This window comes from Salvia splendens, chromosome 3 (assembly GCF_004379255.2).
Source record: "Salvia splendens isolate huo1 chromosome 3, SspV2, whole genome shotgun sequence".
Lineage (NCBI taxonomy): Eukaryota > Viridiplantae > Streptophyta > Magnoliopsida > Lamiales > Lamiaceae > Salvia > Salvia splendens.
This window is the reverse complement of record NC_056034.1, coordinates 168,577-191,536: the sequence shown is the minus strand read 5'-3', so window position 1 is coordinate 191,536 and position 22,960 is coordinate 168,577. Positions and strand designations below refer to the sequence as shown.

The following is a 22,960-nucleotide window of genomic DNA, read 5'->3' as shown; positions in this document are numbered from 1 at the left end:
AATAAACCCCCCGAAAAACTTGCCACCGAGCAATGGGGGTGTTAAAATTAAGTAAACTCCGCCGCTGCCGGCCGTTGCCGCCGTCGCTCCACCATTTCGTCTGCCATTATTCCTCATCCTCTTCGCATTCACTATTGACTAGCTCAACCAGCCGCCACTACCACCAGTACAGTAACAACCCTGGATGCTCGTGGGAGCTGCTCCGCCACTCATCTCCTGATTGCTTATCTTTTAATCGGCGGTTCTCGGCCGATCCCGGCTTCTCCAAATCGGACGAGCCTCCCCTCCCTGTCGAAGCTGCTGAACAGGACGAGCCGTTTCTCGCTGTTCAAGCTGTCATCTCGGTGCTCGATTATTACCATGATTTGACCGAATTTCCATGGTAGGCGCTATACATATATTGCATTGTGCAACGTGACAGCGAGAACGCTTATTCGTGCTTCACGTATTCATTTGCTTGGATAATGTAACACCATTTTTAATTTTTGAAATTAGAGTTGCTGCATCTGATCGTTTACGAGAGCTACTGGATATATCCTTATCTGTTTTAAGGATGGATTTCATTTTTTGGTTTCCAATTGAGTACCTTTTATTATTTGATTTCTGTTGTTGGGGCTGTACTGATTGAGAACTGACTCAATCAAGTGGAACTTTGTAGGTGGATAGTGATCTCAACATCTACTTTGGCAATGAGACTTGCATTGGTTCCTATAACTGTGGTTCAACTTAAAAAAATGAGGAGGTTAGGAATGCTGCTACCTAGACGTGAGTTTTCGTATCCCGTCTGAAATTCTCTCTGAGAAAAATTTATCCTTTTGTCCCTTTTAGCTCTTCAGGTCATGGTTAGGATACAAAAAACAAATTACTTTTGTTGCTTCCATGCTTGATCTATCAGTTTGTTATAAACACCAGAAATGAAACTACCGAATTACTCCTATTACAAATGGAAGGAGATGCTTGTATTGTAACCTGGTAAAATGTAAACTCTTAGTTAGTTTTCTCACACAAGCAAAATACATTAGAAAGCAATGTCTATGCAGTTGTGCAGTTATCGTATTTTTCTTTTCCTTGGTATGTGTGAGTTAAAAACAGAGTTATAATTGTATATGTCATAATCAGAACGATTTCTGTAAACTCTAACATATGATTTTTGTTTTTGTGTTCTTAATAGTACCTAGACCATTCCCACCGCCTCAGTCAGGACGAGGTTTCTGGGACCAATTTGCCCTTTTCCTTAAGGAGAAGAAGGCAGCTAGGTGCCCGTCATTGTTTTGGTTCATCTCCTCATTTGCTTTTCAGGTTATGTTGCTTGTTAATTGTATGATACTACATATTCTTTGGGCCCTAGCGAAAAGATTATTTTTCTTGCGGAATGTTATGGAACTACATGCTTCATTCTCTTGTTCATATTAGTTCTTGGCATGTTGAGACTGATGAAAGGATTAACTGAGGTTTTGTTTTATATGTCTGTCACTCTCTCTTTGTTCATGCCTCTATAATGGCAGATGAATCAAATAATTTATGCAGGTCCCTTGCTTTTTATTGTGGATTTCAAGTATCCGTAGAATGTGCTTGGATCATCACCCTGGCTTTTATAGTGTAAGACACTTAATACCATATTCATATGATTTTCGGATAAAACAAGTACATGGAACACAATTAAGTCATTTCACTTTGAAAGTGTTAAGCTGAATGCTTCTCATGTTAGTTTTGAAAACCATGCATATAGAGCATTGATTATTGCCATTGTATAGGAAATTTAGCAGACTCCAACCTCATCTTTAATGTTTATCCTTTCCATTGCTCTGATCAGTTTCACACGGTGAACTTATTCTTACTGTTACAGGGTGGAACTTTATGGTTCCAGAACTTGATTGAATATCCACACGGTGCATTAGGACTTCTGTTCCCATTCTGCATTGCAGGCTTGCATGTCGTTAATGTTCAGGTTGAGGGCAATACCCTTTTCACACTTAGATCAAGATACTTTATTTTTCTTTGGTATCTCGAACTGATAGTGCAGAACTGCAGGTGTTTATCTTATATGTTTTATATTACAATGCTTTTTTTTTACTTCTCAGTTGTCCTTTGCAAAGTCACCACTTCAGCAGTTACCAGGCCCCTTAGGGTCCTTAGCAAAGGTAAGCTTCATGAAGTTAAATAGTGTTGAGTATAAGGCTTTCAATAATTGTTAATTAATAGAATGAAGTTGATATACATTATGGAGTTCTTTGTGTACTACTTTGACTAGTCTTGAGAATGTGATCCTTTGCATTTCATTGCAGGGATACAAGAATTATTTGTTGATTTTGACTCTGCCTTTGTTGACTGCTACATTTAGTATTCCCCAGGTAAATTGAGTGTGTCAGTTGTTCATTATGATATGTTGCGGCTTTTGCATTTCTTTTCTGTAGTGGTAGTGCGTGGGGTGGTGATTCAAACGTATACCCTCTTATACTTCCCTGTTATTGCAGCTTAGTTAGATGAATTTATTAGTATGAAATAAATTTGATCCATTATGTCATCATACTGTAACATGGCACTATTTATCTGAATTGAATGCTCTCTCTTTTCATATCTTGCAGGGCAGCTTAGTTTATTGGCTTTCAAACAGTGCATTGACTTTGATACAGGTTGGTGCTGTTGCTCTAAAATTACTGTATGCTAAAAATCCAGTGTTTTGATCTCCTCATCTCCTATGAAAAATTATCGAATTCTAGCTATTCGATTTATGAAAGTATTAAATTCGGCAAGGCTCGCAGGTTGCAAAAATATGCAGTGCATGGTGTATCTTGCAGTGCAGTAGTTTTTACTAAGCCATGTCCACGCTTCTTCTTCCTCTAACCCTTCTTTGACATAAAAATATTTTGAGATGTTTTTTTTTCCTTTTTGCTCATTTTTTATTCCCTTCAACCCACAGCAATTGTGCCTTCGTAGTCCCACTTTACTCATGTATTTGGGAGTAAATACTCCAGTACAAGTACCGACTATTAAAAAAGATGGCAGCTCCCAAGTAGCAGATATCGCTATAATGACAAAGGAAGGAGAAGTACATGCCCACACGTTATCACCAGTCGAACTGGTCAATGTCAGTGATCTTGTAGCATGCTCTTTTATAATGCTTTATAAACCATTTAAGTATGTTAATCCAACTTAGTACTTTTTATACAGTACTCTATCAAAGTTTTATCTACAGGCCGTGAGGATATTGCAATTATATGCCTAAGGTAATGGAACCTGTGCACTCAGAGTCTTGGCTTTCTCTTCTATGTTTATTTTACTTTTTTCTTGAAATATGAACTGCAGAATTGCCCTTGAAAAGGACCCTGGGTTCGTAAAAGCTATGCTTATTTTGGGGCAAATGCTGTTAAAGAACAAACAATTTGTTGAGGCTGCTGAGTTATTTGAAACTGCAATCTCAAAGGTCTGGTGCAGTTAAAATCTGCATGAACCACTTGGTTTTTCTCCATCTTCATTTTCATGATAATCAGACACTCGAAAAAAACCTTTACTAACTGAAAGACTGGATATATGCGTGTGCGCAGTTCTCTAGTTCATGTTTCAGACATTTTACTATCATGTAACTGATACCTGACTGGAGGGGCTTACTCTTTGATTCAGCTCCTCGTTGATGGTGATCCTACAGAAGTCGAAGATATTGATCTTTTGATTCTTGTATCTCAATGGGCGGTGTTGGGATTCAATACGCACAAGACTTTCACACACTCAGGTGAATCACACACACACTCACAGTTGTATGATCACTCACAATGCAGAAGAACACACACTCACACTTAGAGTATCGAAGATGGTAATCTTGGAGAGAAAACTTGAAAACTCTTTATTGATTTTCACTACTAACTACGTACATGGTTTTGAGCTATTTAAAGCTCTACAATCAAGTAGCAACTGCTACTAACTAACTACAAGAAGAATCAAGAAAGCAAGAAGAATAACTGCTACATCTCGGCTAACTAACTGCTGCACCAACGGCTAGTTTCTCTAGGCCGAACTTCCTTCTCGGTTCAAGCCCGAACTGTTGCTTCTTCTTTTCCCGGCTCAAGACGAACTCTATTCTTGACTCAAGACCGAACTTTCTTTTCGGCTCACAACCGAGCACTCTCTTCGGCTCACAACCGAGCTCCCTTCTCGGTTCATAAACCGAACTCCTTTCTCGGTACACAAACCGAACTCCTTTGCTTCTCGGCTCAAGACCAACTGTCTTCTCGGCTCGAAGCCAAACTCAAAGCCGAGCTCAAAGCCGAGCTTCCTTCTTCTTCTGCTAGTTCCAAGCTAGTTCCAGCTCGGTAAGCCGAGCTTACCGAACTCCTTTCTGGCCGAGCTTCTTCCAACTGAAATGAGCACTCCATTATTACAATTCTCCACCTGAGGGCTCATCTCAGTTCTTGCACAAACATTGATCAACTTCTTGCAATGATCAAACTTGTCTCTACTTAGAGATTTAGTTAGCATATCTGCCGGATTGTGCAAGGTGTTAATCTTAACTACCTTCACCCTTCCCCTTTCAATCTCATCTCTAATAAAGTGCAACTTTATGTCTATATGCTTGCTCCTCTCATGGAAACCCGGATGTTTAGCCAAGCATATAGCTGAGCTGCTGTCACAATGAATCACCATTGTTTCTTGGTCAAAACCAAAATCAGAAATTACTCCCTGGATCCAAAAGCTTTCCTGTACAGCTGCAGTGAGAGCTATATACTCTGATTCTGTAGTTGAGAGAGCAACTACACTCTGCAGACCTGATTTCCAACTGATCACAGTTCCAAACATGGTGAACACATAACCTGTTTGAGACTTTCTGGTGTCCAGATTTGCAGCATAGTCTGCATCACAATACCCCTGCACAACCTCCTCAGATCCACCTTCCCAGCCACTGAACACAATCCCCCAGTCCTTAGTTGACTTCATGTACCTCAATATCCATTTAAGAGCATTCCAATGCTCCTTCCCCGGGTCTGCCATGTATCTGCTAGTCACTGAGATAGCATGAGCCAGATCTGGTCTTGTACAAATCATAGTGTACATGATACTCCCAACAACACTAGCATAAGGGATAGCCTCCATCTCATCAGCCTCTTGCTTAGTTTTAGGAGCTTGTTCCTTTGATAATCTGAAACTCTGGGACAAGGGTGTTGAGGCAGGTTTAGCATTCTCCATTCTGAATCTCTGCATAACTTTGTCAATATAATCAGTTTGCAGCATCCACAGCTTCTTGCAGCCTCTATCTCTCTGAATATGTATGCCTAGGATCTTCCTTGACTCTCCTAGATCCTTCATTTCAAAGCTCGACTTCAGATCTTGTTTAACTTTCTGAATTTCTGTCATAGAAGGGCCTGCAAGTAGCATATCATCCACATAGAGTAATAGGTAGGCAATGGGAGTCCTGCCTGCCTTCTTGATGTAAATACAATCATCATATTCTGACTTGGAGAAGCCAATCTTCTTCATCTGTGCATCAAACTTCTTATTCCACTGTCTAGGACTTTGCTTAAGTCCATAAAGACTTTTCTGTAGCAGGCACACCTTACCTTCTTCTCCAGTCTTCACAAAGCCCTCTGGCTGTTCCATAAAGATAGTCTCCTCTAGATCCCCATTGAGGAAGGCTGTCTTCACATCAAGCTGTTGTAGCTCCCAGTCTAGCTGGTTCACAACTGCCAACAAGATCCTAATAGAAGTGTGCTTAACAACTGGAGCAAATACTTCATTGAAATCAATTCCTTCTTGCTGTGTGAAGCCCCTAGCCACCAGCCTTGCCTTGAATCTGATTCTATCTTTATCAGTGGTCTCAATCTTTTTCTTAAACAACCACTTACAACTGATCAGCCTCCTTTCTTTTCCATCTGTAGTCAGTCTGGATTTATCCACCAAGATCCATGTTTTGTTCTTGAGTAAAGATTCCATTTCCTCATTCATGGCTTCAATCCACCTTTCTCTGTCTTTACTCTTCATGGCTTCTTTATATGTGAGAGGATCTGCAATATCAATGCCCTCAGCAGCACAAAGTGCATAGTAGACCACATCAGAGAACCTTTCAGGTGGTCTTGTATTTCTTCTGCCTCTATCTCTTGCTATCTGGTACTCTCTGGCAGAGTCTGCTGTAGGCTCATCAATTTTTCTACCTCGAGCTAGAGCACCATCATCCTCTGGTTCAGACTCACTTTCTGAGTCAGAGGCTTCACCTGCCCCTTGGCAAAGTCCCACTGGCTCCACCTTGAGGAAATCACTCTCAATTTCATTGGAGTCCAGCTTCCTTTTTAAGTATGGCATCTGATCCTCCAAGAACACAACATCCCTACTCACCACCACCTTCTGCCTACCAGGCTCAATGCACCAGAGCCTATACCCCTTAACACCCCTCTGATACCCCAGCAATATGCATTTTAGAGCCCTAGCCTCAAGCTTACTTTGCCTAGCATGAGCATAGGCTGCACACCCAAACACCTTGTATTTTGAGTAGTCACTATGGGCTCCATACCACATGTAATCAGGAGTCTCAGACTTAAGGGCAGTAGATGGACACTTATTTATGAGATAGGCTGCTGTATACACAGCCTCTCCCCAAAATCTGTTGCTCAGACCAGAACTGAGTAACAAGCACCTTACTCTCTCTAGGATAGTCCTATTCATCCTCTCCACAACACCATTTTGCTGGGGGTTACCAGGAACAGTGCGGTGCCTCTTCATCCCCTTCTCTTTGCAAAACAGATCAAACTCAGTAGACAAGAATTCCAAGCCATTGTCAGTTCTTAGGCATTTAACACTCCTTCCCTTCTCTAGCTCCACCTCTTTACACCATATCTTGAATTTTGTGAATGTCTCTGATTTTTCTTTCAGTATATACACCCACAGTTTCCTAGTGTAGTCATCAATAATAGCAAGGTAGTATTTCCCACCACCAATTGAGCTTACAGGTGAAGGGCCCCAAAGATCACTATGTATGTAGTCTAATGGGGCTGTAGAAGAGTGAATACCTGTAGGATAGGGTGCCTTCTTTGCTTTTCCAAGTATACACTGCTCACAGGGGTCCATCTTGTTGAAATCTCCAGAGATCAGGCCCTTCTTGATGAGTTCTTTCAAGCTTCCTTCTGCTGGATGGCCCAATCTCTTGTGCCATAGCATTATGGAATCATCTGACACTGCATTGCTTTCTCCATCAACAGCCTTAGCCTTCAGATAATAGAGAATGTGCTCTCTGTCAGCCTCCATCATCACTGCATTCCCAGATTTCACAAGCATCTTTCCCTGACTCATCAATATGGTGAACCCTTTCTCCTCCAGCATTCCCAATGAGATGAGATTTCTTTTCACTTCCGGAATATACCTCACCCCAGTTAGGATCTTTATAGAGCCATCTTGCAAACTTAGCTTCACTTTCCCTATCCCTTTGATCTGACACACATGGTTATTTCCAAGAACTACAGTCCCTGATGCTTCCTGAAGATCATGAAACCAAGATTTGTTGGGGCACATATGGAAGCTGCACCCTGAGTCCATTATCCACCTGTGACTGATCCCATTATCACTTACATTCATGAGTTGAGCAGGGGGATCAGTACTCTCTACACAATCAGAAGTGTTGTGGCCCTCAGAGGCTAGTTTTCTCTTCCAGGCATGGCAGTCCTTCTTCAAGTGCCCTGGTTTCTTGCACCAAAAACATGCTCTGGTTTCCTTCTGAGCATCAGAACTTGAGGGTTTAGAGCCCTCAAACTTTTTCTTGAAGTTCTGCTTTTTGAACTTCTTCACATTCAAGGCCTCTGCAGTTTGAACATTGGAGCTTGCAGAGCTTCTGCTGGTAGTCTTCTGGAGTTCCTTAGCCATCAAGGCCGAGTAGACTTCTGCATAGGTGATAGCCTTATCTCTGCCATAGATAATTGCATCACTCAACTGGTCATACGAGCTAGGCAAGGCATTCAATGTAAGAATGGCCTTGTCTTCATCTGAAATTTTAACATCCACAGAGCCCAGATCATCAATGATCTTATTGAACTCCTCCAACTGCTCTATGATAGATTTTTCACCAGAAAAACTATAGGCATAGAGCCTCTTCTTGAGATACAGCCGGTTAGCCAAAGATTTTGCCAGGTAAACTTCATCTAACCTGTTCAAGATCTCCACCGCAGTCTTGGCTTCTTGAACTTCCCTCAAGACCTTATCTCCAAGGCACAGAATCACTGCAGAATGTGCCTTGAGCTGCATCTCCTCCATCTTTGCCTGAGCTTTATCATCAAGCATTGGAGCCTTTCCTTTCTCTTCTGTATTTGCAAGAACTGCGGCCAAGCCTTGTTGAATCAAGACCGCCTTCATCTTCATCTTCCACAGGCTATAATCATTCTTGCCTGTGAACTTTTCTGCATCAAGCCTTGCTGCCATCTTCCCACAGACGGCGCCACTTGTTGGGATTCAATACGCACAAGACTTTCACACACTCAGGTGAATCACACACACACTCACAGTTGTATGATCACTCACAATGCAGAAGAACACACACTCACACTTAGAGTATCGAAGATGGTAATCTTGGAGAGAAAACTTGAAAACTCTTTATTGATTTTCACTACTAACTACGTACATGGTTTTGAGCTATTTAAAGCTCTACAATCAAGTAGCAACTGCTACTAACTAACTACAAGAAGAATCAAGAAAGCAAGAAGAATAACTGCTACATCTCGGCTAACTAACTGCTGCACCAACGGCTAGTTTCTCTAGGCCGAACTTCCTTCTCGGTTCAAGCCCGAACTGTTGCTTCTTCTTTTCCCGGCTCAAGACGAACTCTATTCTTGACTCAAGACCGAACTTTCTTTTCGGCTCACAACCGAGCACTCTCTTCGGCTCACAACCGAGCTCCCTTCTCGGTTCATAAACCGAACTCCTTTCTCGGTACACAAACCGAACTCCTTTGCTTCTCGGCTCAAGACCAACTGTCTTCTCGGCTCGAAGCCAAACTCAAAGCCGAGCTTCCTTCTTCTTCTGCTAGTTCCAAGCTAGTTCCAGCTCGGTAAGCCGAGCTTACCGAACTCCTTTCTGGCCGAGCTTCTTCCAACTGAAATGAGCACTCCATTATTACAGGCGGGTATTGCTAATGTGCAGCAGGTACCCATCCGAACCATCTCAATTTGTTCGTTTTAGCAACCCCCTTTGCATCGTCATAATATGGTTCAATATAACATTCCAAGAACACATATAACATGTTGCTTCAATCTTATTGAAAAGCCTCAAACTAAGCTTATCTTTTCAATAAACTTGTGCAGGGCAAGATGGAGCAGGGTCTTGTGCACCTAGAAAGAATAGCTCGAATTAAAGAACCAGAGGATTCAAAGAGCAAGGCCCACTACTACGACGGTTTTCTCGTTCTTTCAAGGTACGTAACAGATGCCACAACTCACATTTTCTCCAAGCATGCCGTTTCAAGTATATGCTAGTAGTTAGTTGTCTCTTCAATTTTCATGAATCCATGAAGAGTGAAGTCGTAGTCTCTCTTAACTGCATACTCACTAAAGGTAATTTGTCGTGGTTCTCCAGTGCATTAGCGAATGTTGGCCGCGAAGACGAGGCACTGAAGTACTTGCAGATGGCTGCTGCTTACGACCCTTCTTACAGTGTGTACATTGAGCATTTGAAAAACGATTCGAAGAAGCCTAGCAGTGATCCATCTAGCAGCATAAAATAGTATACATATGGAGTACTTCTTTACCAGTTTTTTCATTTGCTCAATCTGAAATTTTCATGCCATTTTTTCCCTGACAAATAGAGCTGAAAATAGCAGCTGCAGTTAAAAAAATACAGTAGAACAGGATTAAATACGCTTTCCTATTAGTACTAGTTTAGGGGCTTCATGCAGTATTTATTCATGTAATATCTCGTGTATCTAAAACTTATTGTAAAATAATACTATTAATTAAATAAAAATGAATAAAGGATAATATATTAAAATTTCAAAGTAAGAGTTAAAAATTTATCACTCATTATACCCAATTATTAATAAAATAATTTGGCAAATTTGAGCAATTTACGGACAGATAATTCCTTTACATATATTTGCATTTTTTATAATTATAGGCCATTAATTAAATCTCATTTAATATCCACAATTAATAAGAACCTAAATTAAAGCGCCGTTTCTATTCATCTTCTTCCTTCGCGTTCTGTCTTTTCCCCGTTCTCCATCTTCTCCCTAAAATTTTTGCATTAGATGACATGTTCTCCACAAATTAAGGTAAGTCTTCCTGCCTCTATTCGAAAATACATAAGCTGAAGGATCCAACTGCAATTTCAGAGATTTCATAAACTGAATATGTACATTTTTGGTGTGTTACTGTTTAATATGGGTTATGGAGTATGATTGGAGCTTAATTCTATCTAAATATGCGTTTTGCAGTATGATTGGACGAAATCCACTAATCTACCTCCAAAATCCAACCATGCGACTCTCAACCGTAACTAAATTTCGCAGCTGTCTGTGCTACTACTCTTCCTCACATTCGCTGTTTATTAGCTCAGACCGCCACTACCGTGACGATCGGAGTGATTACAGTCCTCGGCGATCGTCGGAGCTTTACTGGCACTCATCTCTCACTTGCAGCTCCTTTCCTCGACGATTCTCTACTCAGCCCGGTGCTTTTGAGCCGGGCGAACAGTTTCTTCCGGTTCAAACTCTTATCTCCTTGCTCGATTCTTATCACCTTGCTACTGGCTTGCCGTGGTAGGAATGATGAATTCATTTCGATTTTACGTAATGATTTTATTTGGTTCTCCTCCATGAAATGCTATTTCGAATTCTATTTTACATCTTCCAGATTAACTTTATGAACCTTATGATTGTGCTTTCCTATTTTGTCATTTTTTCCAATAACTTTCATGGAATTTTACCTTTTACTAGCTCAATGCTTTTGTGTTTAATTGACCGAGACCTGTTACTCGTTATTTATCTTTGGAAACTGACTGAATAGGTTGAATCCTGCAGGTGGATCATAATTTGTTCATCTACTGTGGCTATGAGACTTGCATTATTTCCTTTAATTGTGTTGCAAATTAAAAAATTGAGAATAATAGGAGAGCTGCTGCCTCATTGTGAGTATTCACTTGTATATATGTGTACGAAATTAGTAGGATATATGGTGAAGGGAACTTATTTTCTGAAATAGCAGTAATATTTGCCTTTTTGTATTCCTAATAGTACCTCCGCCTATTCCACCGCCTCTGTCAGGACGAAGTTTCAGAGACCAGTTTTCCCTTTTCTGGAAGGAAAAGGAGGCAGCTGAGTGTCCTTCAGTGTTTTGGTTCTTCTCCTCAGTTGCTGTTCAGGTTATTTTCCTTTTACTACACTCACCCGTTCCGTCTTCCAAAATGATACAACATGCAGTCATATGTGTTCAGAATCATATTTCACCTACTGATGACCCTCATTTTATGAATCCATTGTATTTTTCATTATGATTTCTGGTTGATGGGATTTGAATTTTGGGGGAAAGGATTAATTAGGAAGAAAACACAAACAGACTTCCCCATTACTAAAAATTTTCAGTACAATCAATCTTGAATCCTCTTCCAAAGTCTTTGTTAAGACAAAAAGCTTAGTACCCTCATTCATTACATAAATGTATAACCTACTGATCAAGTACTCCATGTACAGCTTTTCATGCGGCTTCTTTTTACCCAATTGTATAAGTAGATGGTTTTCATACTTCTTTCTCTTGTTCTTCTAATTAATATGCAGGTCCCTTGCTTTTTCTTGTGGCTCATTACTGTTCGCAAAATGTCACTGGATCATCACCCTGGTTTCGATACTGTATGTTACTTCTAAACCAGTCAAATTTGTTTTGAATTGCTTTTATGCATTATTATTATATTTTTATCATCATGGAGTATATTTTACTCATACAGTTTCTTAAGATAAGTTCTCGGTTTTCTTTCTATCTTGGGTGGCTCAGTTACTGGCAATGTAATTTCATCCTAAAATATGTCAGGGGGGAATGTTATGGTCATTGAATCTGACTGAATATCCACAAGGAACGTTGGGGGCTGTTTTCCCACTGTGCATTGCAGGCTTGCATTTCGCTAATGTTCAGGTTAGGGATAATACTTTAGTGCAGCTAGATCTTTATCGTATGTAATTGTTTTCTGGTGTCAAGGAACTGATACTTAGTTTTGAGTGTATCTATAAGCAAGGCGCTTGTTCTTCATAAGTATATTTTCTGCTGAACTGCAGACATCTTGTTCTGATCCATAATCATGCATAAATTACATTTAAATTGGTTCATTCTTTGTATCCCCTTATTTTATTTTATCGCAGCGATCTTCTGGTCCATGTCTGATTTATAGAGCTTATTTTCTGATTTTCAGCTGTCTCTTCGAAATTCAACTCTTCAACATGTACCAGGCACCTTAACCTTATTAGCAAAGGTGAGCTGAACTGATTGAAGTCATGCAAATGCTCTTTCTGCTTTATCCTTCTTTTGTCCTTTGAAGTTGGGGCATTGTTAAGATAATAACAGGAGATCTTAAAGCAAAATCTTCCCTGCACCATCCATTAATATTTATGTCATATAATTTGTTCGACGGTTCAACATGTACCAGGAACCTTAAAGTTATTAGTTCGACATTGATTATAATCCTATATATGTATACCCTATATATATATATATAGATGTAGGGAGATGATCAAAATAAAAATACATTTAAATCCAGAAATGCAGCCCAAATCTTGGCCCTAAGATTAGATGATCTAATGGTCAATAATTAACCAAAAACACGGAAGGTCATATTAAGCAATTTTAGGTCATATTATAATATTTGGGTTTAATGTCATGCTAAGATCATTTTAGGTCATGCTTTGTTAGCATGACCTAAAAATTAACTAACTATGGCATGACCTAAAAATTAACTAACTATGACCTAAAAGTGTCCTACGTATGATATTGTTCTGTGTTTCTGTATTTAAATCTAGTTTTGCATAGATCAAAACCCGATGTATGTATATATATATATAGGGATGTATTCAAATTAATGTGTATATGATACAGATTAGAGGAGTGAAAATAGGGAAGTGGTTGGCCAACTAATTAAGTAGAGGAGATATCGCAGCAGCCAACTGAACCAGAGATTTTGGGGGAAGAGCTGGCTGAGTAAATCAACAATTCAATTTCGAATTTCTGTTACCTTTATTTCAGCACCTTAGTATCTATAAATAGGGAGTCTCTTATCAGTTTAGACATCTTTTGGAGAGATCAGAAATAGGACGGCATAGCCGTAGGCCTCTGCGGAGGATTATCGTGGCCTCCTTCGTGAGGATTGTTATTCTATTTGCTTCTTTCTTTCTGTCCTTTTTATCAATAAATTGAGATCTTATTTCCTTAATCAGTGTTCTATTGATTGAGTTGGAATTCAGCCTTTACTCCTAACAATTGGTGCGGTGAACGATGGTGAACTCTCAAGGTGATTCTCGCCTTGACGCGGTGGAGAAGGCAAACGAGGAACTCAACGACCGGGTCACAACATTGGAATCCAAGCTCGACTCCTTGTTAGTTGAGATGCGCGCAGGGTTCGCGGCCCTCAACCACAAGTCCAGAGCAACGCCGGAGGACGATGCGTCCTCTGAAAATCGGGAATCTAATTCGGTGTCTGCCGGCATCAAATCAACGTCGCCAATGCCAACTTTTGATGGATCTGAGCCTCTCACGTGGCTCGCGCGGGCAAACCAATATTTCCTCCTCAACAAAACACCTTCGGATAGACGAGTCGACTTTGCCATGCCCGCCATAGACGGACCAGCCAAGCCTTGGAAGCAATTGCTCGTTCATCGCCGTCCCTCTTTATCGTGGGACAGATTTGTTCAAGAGCTCTTGAAACGTTTTGGTGATACCATCCCATCAGAAAGCCGCGTCACCAGCAATTCATCCAAGTACAACAGTGATGATATTGTTACTGTCCATGTTGCCAAAAACCAGCCAAAAATTCCACCCACATCCAGCAATAGTACTGCAACTATCCTACCCACCGTGACAGCACCATTGCTGCCCTCTAGTCCACCTACAACAGCCCGTCACGAGATAGCAGCTATTCAAACGTCTACAAACCCCCCTGATCTCGGCACCACTACGGACAATAGCGCGCCCCTGCCCCTTCCAGTACAGCACGCCTTTCTACCACCTTCTACCACACTGCCTACACCAGCCACGGTGACAGCATCGCTGCTGCCTGCCAGCCCTGATATTCTGCAGATTCGGTCTCCGTTCCCAGCTGTGCTGCGATGTTTAGTTCCTGCTGCGGGTCACCAGTCCACGCCCATGGTGGTTCCCTTTTCGGATTCCCTATTTTCATTAGCGGGCGCTCCATTCTCCTATCTGGCCATGCTGCGATTCCTACATATAGTTGGCAATCTTCTATGGTTCGATGCTCTGGCTACTACCCGAAAGCATGAGTTTGAACCTCCACCGGAGAGAGTGATGTGTTTTGAATTTTAACTGAGCCTTGAGGGCAAGGCTGTTTCGAGAGTGAGGCAGTTGATACAGATTAGAGGAGTGAAAATAGGGAAGTGGTTGGCCAACTAATTAAGTAGAGGAGATATCGCAGCAGCCAACTGAACCAGAGATTTTGGGGGAAGAGCTGGCTGAGTAAATCAACAATTCAATTTCGAATTTCTGTTACCTTTATTTCAGCACCTTAGTATCTATAAATAGGGAGTCTCTTATCAGTTTAGACATCTTTTGGAGAGATCAGAAATAGGACGGCATAGCCGTAGGCCTCTGCGGAGGATTATCGTGGCCTCCTTCGTGAGGATTGTTATTCTATTTGCTTCTTTCTTTCTGTCCTTTTTATCAATAAATTGAGATCTTATTTCCTTAATCAGTGTTCTATTGATTGAGTTGGAATTCAGCCTTTACTCCTAACAGTATAAAACAGTTCAAAAGGAAAACTAATTACATCCCTTGATCAGGTGTGATCTAATGGTTAATATAGGATCCACTTGGAATTAATTAAAATAATTAAAAATTCGGGCTAGGTTGTAGTACCGACCGACTAACGAAAACTTCACCAAGAGCAAGGAGATAACTCTTTTCCCTTAGGGTTTAGCAATCTATTTGGCTAAGGGATATAACCAACAATTTTCTATAATTTCTGTTTGTATCCTTTGGATTTTTGATTTCACACGAATCATGATGTACGAATATGGCTTCGTAATGTACGAACGACTTAGTTTAATGTACAGAAGGTTTAGTTTAATGTCTTGTAGTACGTTGCATCCGTACTCTTTGAGTTTAGCAATCCATCGGGCTAGGTTGTAGTACCAACCGACTAACAAAAACTTCACCAAGAGCAAGGAGATAACTCTTTTCCCTTGGGATTTAGCAATCCATTTGGCTAGGGCATATTACAACACTTTCCTATAATTTCTGTTTTTATCTTTTATTTTGCTTTCATACATAACCTAATGTAAGAGATAATATTAAACCTATGTTTTATACTAAGGGGTGATAAGGAGTTTAATGCACCCCTATATATATATATATATATAGAAAGGAATGATTGTAAAAGAAGCATTATTGGACTATTTGATAAGAAAATCATTATAATGGATAAAAGCATTGTACTGTTTGTATTGATTCGTAGTTAGTAGAATAAGGATGGTTTACACCATGACCCATCCTTATTCTCTTATATTCTGGGTTAGTGAGGGTGTTAGAGTATGCTGACAGTCTGATCTTTCTCTTTGCTATGTAGATATACAAGGTTTATTTGCAACTGCTGACACTGCCTATATTGATTACTACTTTCTATGTTCCCCAGGTAATGACTGTCAAATTTTCTGGATGTTACATTCTTGATAATGTTGTGGCATGTAGATATACTAAGTTGTTGTAATTTTCATTCATATCTTGCAGGGGTCCTTAATATATTGGTTTACCAATAGCACATTCAGTCTCCTACAGGTTGGTACTATTGTTCTGAAAATTATGAAATGTGCTTCAAAATCTTTTTTCTTCGTACTTCCCTTGAGAAGAATTGAACTTTAAATTCTTTAATGCTCCAAGACTGAAAAATAATTTTTATTTAATGATGCTGGAGTATTTTTTTATTGTTTTATAAGTTAATAATTTCAATATGCTAGCAAAAAATGAACTTTATACTACTACTCCCTCCGTCCGCCATTAGGGGTCTCATTTCTTAGTGGCACGGGTTTTAAGAAATGTTAAGAAAAGTGGGTGGAAAAAAGTTAATGGAATAAGGGTCCCACTTGTATATATTAGTTTTAAATAAAATGGGAGTGAAATGAGTTAGTAGAAGGTGGGACCCTATTACCATTTATGGTAAAAGTGAACCGGATCTCTTATTCGCGGAAGGACTAAAATGGAAAAACGGGACTCCTATTCGTGGACGGAGGGAGTATTTGTTATGAAACAGCACCATAGCGACTTCTTTGCTCCTCTTATTTTCCTTTCAGCTATTATGCCTTCGCAATCCTAATCTCCTTCGGTATTTGGGGCTTCCTGAAATGAATGCTTCAGCAATAGCTCCAACTGCCATTCAAAGAGACAGCTCTGTAGCAGCAGAGACTCTAATACGGACAAAAGAGGGAGAAATGTCTGCACAAACTCTATCACCTGAAGACTTGGTTTCCGTGAGTGATTATTTGGCATTTTCTTTAATAGTTATTGATTAAAGTTAGTCCTATTAATTTATGTGAGCATGTGTAAACAGCTTTCAGTTGAAATCTTAGGTGGTGGCCAAAAACATGCTGCAATTGCATTACTAAGGTAACAAAACCTTTTCTCATTAGACGATTTGCCTTTTCCGTTATTTTTATGTTGGATTTTCTTGTATATGAACTGCAGAGTCGCCCTAGACAAGGATCCTGGGAATGTAAGAGCTTTGCTTATTTTGGGACAAACGCTGTTACAAAAAGAACATCATGCTGAAGCTGCTGAGTTCCTAGAAAAAGCTATTTCAAAGGTCTGATTCAATCTTGTAGTAAATTACTACATGTTTCTCCAATTTAGATAGCTATCCAATAGATGTTATGATCACAGTTGCTTGAGTCAGTATCAAGTCCATTCAGCATCATCAAAGCAAAAATGATTGCTCTGTATTGTTTGTATCCGGAAGTACCTTAAAAAAACTCGAATACTATGACGAATGACACTTTCTGTTTAGTAATCTACTTTAGTTATCCTATAGCGGTCCCTTACTGAAGGTTTGCACTATAACTTCAATTCAGCTACTTTTCACTGGGAATCCTACAGAAGTTGGAGAAGTTGATCTTTTGATTCTTTCGTCTCAATGGGCAGGTATTGCAAACATGCTTCAGGTACTATCTAAACTCACATGTTACTGTGTTAAAAAAAACACACTTGTACAGTGTGTCACTAGGTGCCAAGCATCACTGCCTAGGTTGTCGAAGGCCTTATAAACTGTGTAATTCGTTCAGGGAAAGATGGAAGAGGGTTTTGTGCACCTCGAAAGAATAGCTCAGATGAACGAGCCTCAAGATTCAAATAGCAAAGCCCACTACTACGATGGTTTAATAATCCTCTCAATGTAATGCCACATTCACCCCCTTCTAAATCATTTGCCATTTCTAGCATTTCTAAATTCATGTTTTGTTCTTGTATTTTCTTTAATGGCACGCTAGCGCTTTAGCCAATGTGAACCGCAGAGCTGAGGCATTGCATTACTTGCATAAGGCTGCCGCTTACAACCCTGCATTCAACCGGTATATTGAACAATTGGAAGTCGATGCAAGGGGATTCGCTAGCCATCTATCTGATAGCAAAAGATATCTATGACAACATCTCAAATCCATCTCTCATTCTTCCTCATGTACATAAACGTTAAACAAGGTGATACAATGGGCCTTCAAGAACGGAGTTCACTCTTTATACAAAACAGAACAGAACAGAACAGACATAATAAGTGGTACAGTGATACAGCTTGTTGTGCCATCTTTTTCCACACAATTTGGATCATTCATTGTGAGGAGGATACATTAATGTTTGATGGTGAAAACCACATATAAAATCCCGTGGGACGGACACATGTGCAGATGCTATTCGACACAGAGCAGTGGAGGATGAGATTAAAGCTCTATTCCAGTACGCTGCTGTAAGTAGGTATGAACAGGTTAGGTTTCATGCTTGAATATTTAATCAATGCGAGGTGCAGATTGTGAATGGCTGAAAATTGTGGAAGCTTTCTGTGGTTGCAAATCCAATGCTTCCACGACTCTCAGTTTCTTCATACAGCCAAACGACTATCTAAAGACTTCAACCATTCTCCTTTCGTCTCGATATATCTCTATCAATTATTCCCTTTTCTTTTCTTGCTCAATTATTAGGGGCATAGATGAATTGAGTTGCTTCTAAACATTTTACTAATGTTTATATACTCTTTTTGTCCACAATAGTTCTACTATTTTTTTTCATTTTAGTTTGTCCACAAAAATTAGTCAATTTTTTTTCAATAGATATTCAGATTTATTGTGTTCGAGTAATCCAAGCATGTCATCTTACTCAAAGTCAGTCAATCTCACTTGGTTCAATCAAATAGACAGATTTATTGAGTAGTCAATCAATGTTAGTGTCATTCGAGTTTATTCTTCATACATGCACCAAGCAGTCCTTGTAAACAGATCAATTTCTTCATAGATGCACCACCAAGTAGTCCTTGTATCAAAACAAGCAATTTTTCTATCCCTAACTCCATACTGTTTGGGGATCAATAGTAGTTACGAAACAAGTACTCCAAAAATTGTCACAGTGAAGGTAAGAAAGAGAAGATATTTGAAAAATAAGCAAGAGTGGGGAATCATATCAGTAGAAAGATTTTGAGGCAGCTTTGTTTTCCAAAATAGCAATGTAATTGAGTGGTTGAGGAAGGTGTTTAAATATGGAAATGTTGTTACATGGTGAGAATTTGTGGCTCCCAATTGTCTGCACAATAAAGCACCCCTACTCTACTCTGCTACAACCAGTGGTACCATACCACCATACCCCACCCCACCCCACCCCCACCCCACCCTCATCATCACCATCATTAATTCATCACCATCATTCATGAATTCATTCACCATCACGTTACTAGGAGTATAATGCACTAGTAATTTCAAAAAAAAAAAAAAGAAGAAAGCAACCCCAAACTAAATTTGGATTTGGTTCTGGTTTTGATCCAAATAGAGTAAGTATTTTTAATAAAGCAGTAAATAACTTAATACTACTAATATAATGTCGTGATTTAATATTTACCAATAAACAGTGGGTTAACCATAATTAACATGCTGATTAAATCTGGGTGGAGTATTCTGTAACCATTAGTATATGATGAATAACATAATTACGTCGCAAAATGAGAGGCAAGACTAGTCTTGTATAATAATTAATCATTTCCAGAACCGACAAACGGATTTTTAAAGATAATTTGGAAGGCATAGAGTAGAGACAATACAACAACACATCAGTAATACTAAGTCACAGAAATCCTGTGTCCAACGACCACAAGAATGCTTCGTGGCATTCACCACGCTCTTGTTCGCCACGTGGCTGATCAACATATTAATCAGGTGTGGTGTGGAGATTCTAGTGGTTGCTTGATGGCCCAATGGGAAGCCGACACGTTATACAGTTTTAGTGTAGGGAGTGGGGGAGACCGGTAGAGTATAAAAGTTTGCTGATTATTTCACGCAATTAATCTCGTCCGATGAAAATGAATGTGATGCTTCATGCATTTGCTAACCCATCGTTTTCAACCCCTTTTTTCATTGAAATTTAAATTTTTAATTTTTGAACTAATTTTGTCATGACACATATTTTGAGATAACACAAACTATAGAGACGTAGAAATAAATTGAATAGAAATTATACTTTCTAATATTATTTCAAAGTTGAAACTGTATTTTGAATTAATTTAGATCATACTACCATTAATAGAAACTTTACATAAATTTTGAATAGTATATTTTAAATTTTATAAAAGAAAAAAATATTAAGTTTATTAAAAGCTAAAGCCTCTTCCATAATTTATTCATATCCTCTAGTGATATATTGTACTCTGGATAAAAAAAAAGTACTCCGTATAGTAACATTTTGACTTTTATCAAAGGAAAAACATTAAGTTTACAAAGGGCTCAAGCCTCATCGATAATTTTTCATATCCTTCAGTGATATACTGTAACTATCTAGATATAAATAAAAAAGTGCTCCATATAAACATTTTAAATTTTATAAAAGGAAAAACGTTAAATTTATTAAGAGGTTAAGCCTCTTTGAAAATTTATTCATATCCTCCATAAATATACAATAATTATTAGATATAAATAAAAAAAAGTACTCCATAGTAGTAATATTTTAAAATACATTAATACCTTTGGCGCATGTTTAATAGAGTAGATTGATAGAAGGTGAGACTTATATAGTAGATTAAGCTCTTTGTGTACAAAGATGTGTGATATTTTTATATTCATTTTACGTTTCAATTGTCAACACCCTCCCTCAAACCCTTCAAGGTGAATCTTGGAGGGGTTGGACTTTTTTATGATCGATTGGACAATCGGCCCTTCAAGGTGAATCTTGGAGGGGAGGGGGGTTGGACTTTTTTATTATCGATTGGACAATCGGCCCAATCTTTTTTTCGATCGGTTGGACCACTAGCCCAAATTTTCAGCCCAATTATACTGCTGGGTCAGTCATTTTTTTCGGTTTCAGCCTAAGTCAGTTAAATATGACTCACAGTCGGCGACCCGCTCTGATACCATCTTAGAAATCCATGGGTTCCATCCTAAAACCAATTGGTGATAAGAGGAGATGCTCATGAGACTTATATAATGTATTAAGCTTTTTGTGTACACCGATGTGGGATATTTTTATACTCATTTTATGTTTCAATTGTCAGCATAGATAACTCATCTAGGAATGAGATTTCATTCATAGATGACATTTTTGTTCATAGAATTATATTCCTAGATGAGTTATCTACCGTACCAAACATTCATAGAATTTCACGATTCTTCTTCAACCATATAAAATCTATGATGCAATTTTAGAAGTACATTGTCATAAGTAGTTCGGTATAAGATAAAAAATGAAGCATTAGTAAATCCATGAGTTCCATTCATTTTCCCATAAATAAAGGGGTGATTTCATATAGTTCTTGGTCTATAAAGATGTGTTGTCAGATGCTTCATATTTCTTTTTTATTGAGGCCAAATTTAAATGTGTAGGAGATAATTATCTATACGTCGAAAAGGAATGTTTGAATTTGAGGCAAAGGGAAAAACAAATTATACCTTTTCTCTATCATTATGCTGATATAGAGATGGATTTAAAATAACCTTAGAGCATCCGTAACGGTGGCGACGGTCGCCACCGCCGTCCGCGCCGCTGGAAAGGCGAAGCACTGCCGCCGCTGCGCTCGCGCCGCGCCAGCGAGCAGCTGACGTGGCGGCACGGGATTGGGCAACGGCATAGCCGTTGCCTTCAAAAAAAAAATTTTTATTTAAAATTATAACCGTTTATTTAAAAGTTTTTATTTAAAAAAACCGATAAAAAAAAATTCACTTCCCAAAAAAATTATAACCGTTTATTACCGTTTTTTACACTTTTTATTTTTTTTTATTTTTTTCCCCCAAAAAATACACACTTTCATCTATAAATACCCCCACTTTCACACCCAAAAATTCACATCAAATTACACAATTCTCTTCTTCATTCTCCAATATCCATTCTCATCTTCATTCTCCCATATCCATTTTCATCTTCATTCTCCCATACCCTAACAATGTCCGGCCAAGGCGATGACAACCCGCCCTCTCACGGTTGGAACCCCCAATGGTTCGGGGGACAACCGTTTCCTTGTCCGGAAACGAAATATTCGGCCCCTCCTCTCACCCAAGATTCTGCCGTTCCGGGTGGCTACCGGCCATACCCAATCGACGACCAAGGTGCCTCCGAAGGGCGATACGGGTGGACACCGGAGCCTAGGTCGACCGCCCCTTCCCAAACTCCGACTCCTCCTACTCGCGCCGGTGTCCGCACACCGTACACTCCGGCGGAGATGGATAAATTGTTCAAGGCGTACATCGAAATCTCCGAAGATGCGGCGGTTGGCACGAACCAATCCGGCGATCACTTTTGGTGGCGCGTCTCTCGCCGGTACAATGCAAACCAGCCGCCGGAAACGATTGAGCGCAACGAGAGTATGGTGCGCAACTGCATCGGCCGAGCCAACGAAGAAATTGGCAAGTTCAATGGCTATTTCCTCCAGGAGTCGCGGAATGCCGGGAGCGGCCGGAGCGAGGTCGACATCATCACTGCCGCCCTGAGCACCTACCAATCCTTGAACGGTAAGTCGTTCAAGTACCTCAACGTTTGGCAGGAAACGCGGTTCCACCTGAGGTATATGGGAGGCGTAACATCCTCCTCTAGCGGCTCCTCCAAACGGTCAAGGTCAGTATCCCTATCCGACTCCGGCTCCGAAGAAATGGCTAGCCAACTAGCCGGAGCAACTTGGGTAGCCCCGACGCCGGACCAAGCGGTTCCCAACGCCGACCGCAAGGAAGGAAGAAGGCGGCGGCCGATCGCCGGCGCTCCGCGACTCCATCGGCCCCCGCCCCCGAACCCGCACCCTATGTTCCACCTCCACCCCCGAACAACTCGTTGTGGGCCCTTTTGACCCAACTCAATATGGCCGATAGGTCAACTATGACCCCCACGCAACTTCAAACGCACGAGGACATGATATTGGGTCTCAAAAAACAATTGGGGTTGGTGCCCGCCGGATGCGTAGTCTTCCTCGGGTAATATTAGCCAATAATCATGTAATTTTTTATTTTTAGGAGTTTAATTATGTAATTTTTAATTTTTAGGATTTTAATTATGTAATTTTTAATTTTTAGGATTTTAATTATGTCTTTTTTATTTTATTTGTAATTTGTAATATTTATTGTGGTTTTTTA

The 22,960-nt window shown here is 39.8% G+C and overlaps 2 protein-coding genes across 4 annotated transcripts; both read left to right on the top strand.

The window, feature by feature from the left end:
• The first annotated feature begins 32 nt into the window (after positions 1-32).
• On the top strand, positions 33-9,688 carry LOC121795016 (ALBINO3-like protein 2, chloroplastic). The gene is made up of 15 exons (XM_042193445.1): positions 33-382; positions 659-765; positions 1,172-1,299; positions 1,528-1,599; positions 1,847-1,948; positions 2,082-2,141; positions 2,286-2,351; positions 2,586-2,633; positions 2,921-3,088; positions 3,172-3,227; positions 3,307-3,424; positions 3,622-3,687; positions 9,088-9,111; positions 9,270-9,379; positions 9,541-9,688. The coding sequence occupies exons 1-15, from the start codon at positions 33-35 to the stop codon at positions 9,686-9,688; spliced, it is 1,623 nt and encodes a 540-aa protein (XP_042049379.1).
• Positions 9,689-10,123: 435 nt separating this feature from the next.
• Positions 10,124-18,441, top strand: LOC121794112 (ALBINO3-like protein 3, mitochondrial). 3 transcript variants are annotated; one of them, XM_042192134.1, is made up of 15 exons: positions 10,124-10,234; positions 10,397-10,720; positions 10,982-11,088; positions 11,195-11,322; positions 11,735-11,806; positions 11,985-12,086; positions 12,361-12,420; positions 15,739-15,804; positions 15,900-15,947; positions 16,460-16,636; positions 16,717-16,772; positions 16,851-16,968; positions 17,234-17,323; positions 17,444-17,553; positions 17,648-18,441. In XM_042192134.1, the coding sequence occupies exons 2-15, from the start codon at positions 10,398-10,400 to the stop codon at positions 17,799-17,801; spliced, it is 1,611 nt and encodes a 536-aa protein (XP_042048068.1). In that variant the 5' UTR covers positions 10,124-10,234; position 10,397; the 3' UTR covers positions 17,802-18,441. The 3 variants fall into 3 exon arrangements, with proteins under 3 accessions (XP_042048068.1, XP_042048069.1, XP_042048070.1); XM_042192135.1 differs by lacking the exon at positions 10,124-10,234 and having other exon boundaries at positions 17,234-17,303; positions 17,648-17,789; XM_042192136.1 differs by lacking the exon at positions 10,124-10,234 and having other exon boundaries at positions 10,689-10,720; positions 11,225-11,322.
• The last annotated feature ends 4,519 nt before the right edge of the window (positions 18,442-22,960 follow it).